At 36.0% G+C, this 7171-nt stretch overlaps 1 protein-coding gene across 2 annotated transcripts; it reads right to left on the minus strand.

Moving 5' to 3' along the window:
- Nucleotides 1–3573: 3573 nt before the first annotated feature.
- LOC144548693 (uncharacterized) lies at nt 3574–6968 on the minus strand. Of its 2 annotated transcripts, XR_013509426.1 has the most exons (3): nt 6505–6968; nt 4485–5692; nt 3574–4352 (listed from the first exon to the last, which is right to left on the minus strand). XR_013509426.1 is itself a non-coding variant. In XM_078297424.1 (2 exons), exons 1-2 carry the CDS (start codon nt 6897–6899, stop codon nt 4990–4992), a joined length of 1098 nt encoding a protein of 365 aa, XP_078153550.1. In that variant the 5' UTR covers nt 6900–6968; the 3' UTR covers nt 3574–4989. The 2 variants fall into 2 exon arrangements, 1 of the variants encoding a protein (XP_078153550.1); XM_078297424.1 differs by having other exon boundaries at nt 3574–5692.
- Nucleotides 6969–7171: the final 203 nt, after the last annotated feature.

Consider the following 7171-nt stretch of genomic DNA (forward strand, 5'->3'; position numbering starts at 1 on the left):
TTATTGGAGCGGATGCTATGTTGGGTGATTGGTTTCTCCAGTGCCTCTATAATTCGGAGGAAATAATCAAGGAATCTTTTGTAAAATAAACTTTTTGGAGAAAAGTATTTTGGTAGGGTCACCCAAAGAAAGCAGGTAATTTGGAGGAAGGCCACTGGTTGATGCGCGCAATGTAATTTGGGTGAACATTCATTAATTCATGATGGCACTAAGAGCGCGTGGGGTCCACTCTGCAGTGCAAGCCACTTGGAATTGTCGATCAACAAAGCTTCTTTTGATTCCTTTTGGAAAAGGAAGAAAGCTTGTTTAATTTACTCGCCACATGGAATTGTCCAGTTCCCTCTGCTTTCATGATTGGTTTCTCTTACTTCAGTGCTTATTAATTAGGAAAAAACAAAGAAAATGAACCCAAGAGGCAGCAAGGGACCCATCTCTGGAGACCAAAGATTGTGGTAGGGCACTAGAGCCACTATAAGAAAGCAGGTGGAAATATACCCTTCATTATAGATAATGATTTTGAGAAAACATATTTTGTACGTTGAGTATTTTACGTTTTGAGTTTGGGTTTATAAATTTTCTTTAATTTATTGGATTTTATTCGTGATTTTAAGAAATTTATTTGGTTTATTAGGTTTTTTCTATATTTTATGGAAGGGTATATTTTGAATGTATTCAGAGTTCTTCAAGGCTGTAAGGGTATTTTTGGAATTTCTAACTTCTCAGGAATGTTTGGATAAATATCTGAGATTCCTTTATTGGTTTCTGAACTTGTTGAGGGGTTATTGATAATTTTAAATTCATGAGGGTTTATGGAAGAACTTGTAGGGCTTGCACTTCAATTGTATGGCTAAGCTCAAAACGTTATTTCCAAGTTCCGAAAACAAACGACTTAGTTTTTCAATTTTCAAAGTCCAAATAGTCGATCTGAACCATTAGATGTTCAATCTATATTAAAATATGCTTGGAGTCCAAATTTTTCATTTTTTGGAATTTTTTTACTATTTATTAAAATGGTTTGAAAATCGTTGTTTTTATTAAATTTCTGCACCATTGAAAAATAGTGATTTGAAACCATCTTAATAAATAGTAAAAAAATCCAAAAAAAATCTAAAATTTGTTCTCTAAGCACATTTTAATATAGATTGAACATCTAACGGTTCAGATCAATTTTGTGGGCTTTGAAAGTCAGAAAGAGTTGTTTGTTCCAGAGGCTATAACAAAAATATTTTGAGCTTAACCAAACTACCCCCCCCCCCCCCCCTCTATATATATATATATATATATATATTATTACATAAAGGAAAAAAAATACAATAAATTATAGAAGTTGATATATGTATGTTGGGTGGGGGGTGGAGTGGACTCCGGTCTGAACTAAAGGGACGACTAGATCAATAATGCACAATATTTTCTCCATTTCATATAGCAAAGGACAACTCCAGTTTCCCTCTGAAAGAAGAGGTGATTGGTTTTCTCCAGTGCATTGGTAATTCGGAGGAAATGAACAAGGAATCTATTATAAAATAATCTTTTTGGGAAATAAGAATTTTGTTGGGTCACTGAAAGAAAGCCCGTAGAGATCAGATTATATTATGAGAAAGTCATAACAAAAGGAAAAGAGGAATACAATTATACAAATGCCTCATCAACTGGCTTTTGAAGGCATAACAAAAGGTTGATGCGCACAATGTCGGGCGAATGGATTCCACTGATTTTGAGAAACGCAATTGAGAAGTCCAGTTTAATTCCCTCTGAAAGCTGAGATGATTGGTTTCTCCAGTGCTGGGTAATTAGGAGGAAATAAAGAAGGAATCAATTGTAAATCAGCTTTTTGGGTCTTCCTTTTCTCAAAAGAATGAGCGCATTTAATTTGGTCCATGAAAAAAAAAATGACTTGTTGTGCCTTAATTGATATCTTTATTTTCTTTTTGTTAGGTCCATGCAACTAATTATTTGTTTCATACTTTAATCTTAGGTTAGAAAAAAAAAGATGCATTATTGAACAAGAAAGCAAGCTTCTGCCTATAAGAACTTTTCAGAGTAATGACGGTATCTTTAATTTGTGCATTCAGTTTTCTATCCATGTTAGTTGGAACGAATTAATTAATCTGTTGATTTGTTACGTTCAAAATTTTGTATCTGTGGATTCATACACAAACAATCACACTACTCCATGTGATAATGAAAGGCCTCATTAATTGTCTAAAGATCAATAAGATTGATAATGACACCAGTTATGTCCATATATATATATATATATATATATATATATATAGAGATAGGCTAATATACAATCGATTGCACCACGCCTCTCGTGCAACCAAGTGGTTTTCCGATTTTTAAAGTCCAAATGATCGATCCGAACCGTTAGATGTGTTCTCCATATTAAAATCTGCTTGGAGACCAAATTTTACATTTTTTGAAATTTGTTTACTATTTTTTAAGCCACTTTGAAAATCGCTGATCCAACGGTGGCTTGCCAAACAGTAAAAATCAGAAGCTACCGTTGGATCAGCGATTTTCAAAGTGGCTTAATAAATAGTAAAAAAATTCCAAAAAATGTAAAATTTGGTCTCCAAGCAGATTTTAATATGGAGAACACATCTAACGGTTCGGATCGATCATTTGGACTTTAAAAATCGGAAAACCACTTGGTTGCATGGGAGGCGTGGTGCAATCGATTGTATATTAGCCTATCTCTATATATATATATATATATATATATATATAGAGGAGGGATCCACTTACAACAACTTGAAAGTTACAACATCTTACAACATCGTTTTTTTTCATTTTCAAAGTCCAAATCGTCGATCCAAACCGTTAGATATTCAATCTATATTAAAACATGATTGCAGACCAAATTTTACATTTTTTGGAATTTTTTTGCTATTTATTAAGATGGGTACAAAATCGCTGTTTTTTAATGGTGCAGAATTTTAATAAATACAGCGATTTTGTACCCATCTTAATAAATAGCAAAAAAATTCCAAAAAATGTAAAATTTGGTCTGCAACCATGTTTTAATATAGATTGAATATCTAACGGTTTGGATCGACGATTTGGACTTTGAAAATGAAAAAAAACGATGTTGTAAGATGTTGTAACTTTCAAGTTGTTGTAAGTGGATCCCTCCTCATATATATATATATATATTTTTAGAGGAGGGTTAAAATGCACCCTCCTTTTTGTGCTCCTAACGTGCACCCTCTTCTCATATCTTCATTTTCAAAGTTCAAATAGTTGATTTGAACCTTCTAACGTGTTCTTTATATTAAAATGTGCTTGGAGATCAAATTTTACATTTTTTGGAAATTTTTTACTATTTTTTCAGAATTTTTAAAAATCATCACTTTGCTGAATTTTTTATTATCGTTTAGTTTAATAAAAAATTCTTAAAAAATAGTAAAAAAATTTCAAAAAAATGTAAAATTTGGTCTCCAAGCACATTTTAATATGAAGAACATGTTGGAAGGTTCGAATCGACTATTTTAACTTTGAAAATGAAGATATGAGGAGAGGGTGCACGTTAGGAGCACAAAAAGGAGGATGCATTTTAACCCTCCTCATATTTTTAATAGTAGTGAGGAATACACACCGATTTCATTAAAATGAAATCATTTAACTAACTGAGAACTGTACCAGTCTCTGATAATGTTCTTACAAAACCACAAAGATAGTTCATACAATCAACATCAAAACAAAGCTTACAAGCACCAACCAAGCTAAGACAACATATCCTAAAAACATACAGCAAACAAGAGAGAATAAGTAAACAGCTCTACTCACTTCTAATCAGAAAACTGCATAAGCCTCTCGCTTTTTGCATATCTGCCCCAGTATTTTTCAAAAACTAAGAAATATTCACAAGTGATCTTCACTTCTTCTTCCACACCCAAAGGTTCAGCAGGGCTCCCAAGTGCCAGCTGGCCTGTATACATCTGATTAGACAATTCAGTTATATTTTTAGTCAGATACGCCTTCTATCTCCTTCATTTTCATCGCTTGAAGCTCATCGCAATGCATTTGTAGGCTCATCGCGATGCATCTTCCATGCCTCCTTTGATCTTATTGCACTGGCAATCTTCTCAAAATCACATTCATCAACCACTTGGAAAATGAGGTAAAGTGCAGTTTTATCTCTCATACGGATTTCTTTGAGCCTCTTCAATTGGTTCATCGTCTGATTGGCCATTGCAGCTGGCTCTTCATAGCCGACTTCGACTACTTCCCACATGTCATGTGCACCGAGGAAGGCCTTCATTAGTATACTCCAATTATCATATTTGTTCTTTGTAAGGCGTGGCAATGAAACTTGTCCCAAAGGTGTCGCTGCGGAGCTTGCCATGACCCTGATACCAATTTGTTAGTATTTGAGAACACTTGTTTCCCCATGCTAAGGATGTTACTCTTCAAGTCTGGCACATAATAAACATTCTCAATCGACCCTTCTTTACCATCTTTTTGAGAAAAACAGATTTTACCTCGGTCCTTTACTTGAACATTCGACATGTCTCCAAATGACACGTGCCCATCCTCTATCTCTCGCATCTCCACAAAGAGGTGTTTGTATCCGCACATACGATTACTAGCACCGGTGTCGAGATACCACACCGTGTCGCTGTCGGGAGCGGTATCTTTGTATGCCATCATGAGAACACCGTCGTCTCTTGTCTTTTCTTTCGTGACTAGATTTGCATTTTCTTCCACCTTTTTTTCGGAGTAACACTCCTTTGCATAGTGCCCATACTTGCCGCAATTGTAGCACTTGACATTGGAATAGCATTTTTTTGAATAGTGTCCATACTTGCCGCAGTTGTAACACTCGACAATTGAATGATCTGACCGGCCACTTCTCCCACGACCACGTCCTCGACCATGCCAATTTTGTTGGCTTGGCTGGCTCTTTTCTTCGGAATTATTTCCACATCCTCGGCCTCCACCGAGACCAAAACCACGACCTCCACGGCCGCATCCCCTTACTCGGTTTTATTGCGCGTACATCGCCTTATCCTCCTTGATAGTTGTCTTAGCTTGTAAGGCCTTCTCGAGCAACTCTTGTTTCTTCTTCTTGTTTCGTTGTTCATGCGCTTCAAGATAACTAGCGAGATCATCAATGGACATCTCTTCCAAATTCTTCGACTCCTCAATTGCGCATACGACGTTCTCGAATTTCTCGGCCAATGACCGCAGAATCTTCTCCACAACTCTTGCATCGGATAGAAATTCTCCGTTGCGTTTAAGTTGATTCACCACTGTTTGCACACGCGTGATGTAGTCATATATTCCTTCTGACTCCTTCATTTTCATGGCCTCCAACTCGTCTCGAAGAGTTTGAAGCCGCACTTGTTTAACTCGATTGGCACCCTTGAAGAGATTTTCTAAAATGTCCCACACTTCCTTCGATGTTGCTGCACCGGCAATCTTCTCGAAACCCAACTCATCCACCGCTTGGAACAAGAAAGAGAGAGCGGTCTTGTCTTTCATACGGGTTTCTTTCAACGCCCTTATCTGATTCGCCGTCTGATTTGCGTTTGCAGTTGGCTCTTCATAGCCGACTTCGACTACTTCCCATATGTCTTGTGCACCAAGCAATGCACGCATCTGAATACTCCAATTGTCATAGTTCAACTTGGTGAGTCGTGGCAGCTGTATCTGCCCTTGCGATGTACTCTCGGAATTCACCATAGCTCTGATACAAATTTGTTAAAAATATGATATATATTTCGGTGGAAGGAGGAGAGAAATTATGAAAATTTATTTCTATTCAAACTATATTTTCTCTGTCTTACCTTAAAACTGAGATACAACAACTCTATTTATAGCTTTAGACATGACTTTTAAAATTCGTACAGTAATTAAAACAAAACGAAATTCAAAACAACTCAAAACAGAATACAGAGCAGCACAGTAAATTCTGAACTTTGGTTACTAAAACTGCCATAAGCTTATTGTAGGAAACTCTAAACGACTTGAACGATCTAAATCTAGACTTGAAAACACATAAAATAAGTAATTTATTTGTCTAGAATGACCTCCATTTGTCCCTTGAACTTCGTATTTAATATAGCCTTAAAATCTGTCTCAGTTTTGAGTTTAATCTTTAACAAATATTGCCTTACTCTTTTACATTAAAAAGACTCTTTATATATTATATAAACCCATAAAAACTTTTTTACACATTCTATCTTCACTAAATAACATTTAACTCTCTCAGTAACCTTATATATTTCCTATGTACGATTTTTCAGCTTGCCAAGACCGCCTAGAACATTTGTAACATGGCTTCAAGAGAATTCTAACATTAACTAGCACATTCACGAGACGTCTAGAGAGAGTTCTCACATTAACTATTACATTTGACCACTAATTAATTTTATTATTTCCAACAATATTAAAATTTATAATACCTTTTGTTACCTTCCACATTTTCTATTCCACTGAGAACACAAAACAATATACTCTAACTCAAAATTAACATAGGCCGGGAATAGACCAACATACCTGTGTCTTCTCGCCTCAGTCTCATTCATCCTTGTATGGATTTGATCTTTTATCTCATGGACAAGATTATATATATCCCGTATTGTTTCTGTTGTCTTCATCATCCATTTCATGGCCTTCATCATGTCAGCAAATTTGTGTTGTTCTTGCGGGATCTGTGAGATGAAGGTGTCAATGGCATTTTCTATCAATACGTAGGCAACATCTCTCACCTCCACCGAATGCTTCTGTGTCTCATTTTTTATATGTCTGTTGTCAGCATCCTTTAGAAAAGCCTGAATTCGGTTGAGTTCATCAGTGAGCTTTTTTGCAAAATCAACGCCATGTATGAGTAAAACCTTTTTTGCAACATCAGTGAGCTTGCTCAGCCCAAACGTTACAATGTTTTTAGCCATCTCTCTTCTGTATTCAACCTGGCATAGCTGAAACTAGTGAGAAACAAAAGATGTTGTTGTATTATGAGAAAGGCATGACCAAAGGAAAGGAATATAAATACCTTAACTGGCCGCTGGTGGATGCATCAATTCAAAGGTTAATTAATGAATAGATTCTGAAGGGGACGATTCGGAATATTTTCACTGTTTCATAAAGCTTGCCAGGCTCAGTTTCAATCTGAAAGCAAGGGTGATTCGTTTCTCCAGTGCTTTGTAATTTGGAGGAAATGAAG

This window comes from Carex rostrata, chromosome 33 (genome assembly GCF_964058835.1).
Source record: "Carex rostrata chromosome 33, lpCarRost1.2, whole genome shotgun sequence".
NCBI classification, from domain to species: Eukaryota; Viridiplantae; Streptophyta; class Magnoliopsida; order Poales; family Cyperaceae; genus Carex; species Carex rostrata.

Coding starts and splice junctions, on each gene's coding strand:
- LOC144548693 (XM_078297424.1), bottom strand. CDS start 6,899: ATGGCTAAAAACATTGTAACGTTTGGGCTGAGCAAGCTCACTGATGTT. Junction 5,693..6,504: donor ACTGAGGCGAGAAGACACAG/GTATGTTGGTCT, acceptor AATTTGTATCAG/AGCTATGGTGAATTCCGAGA.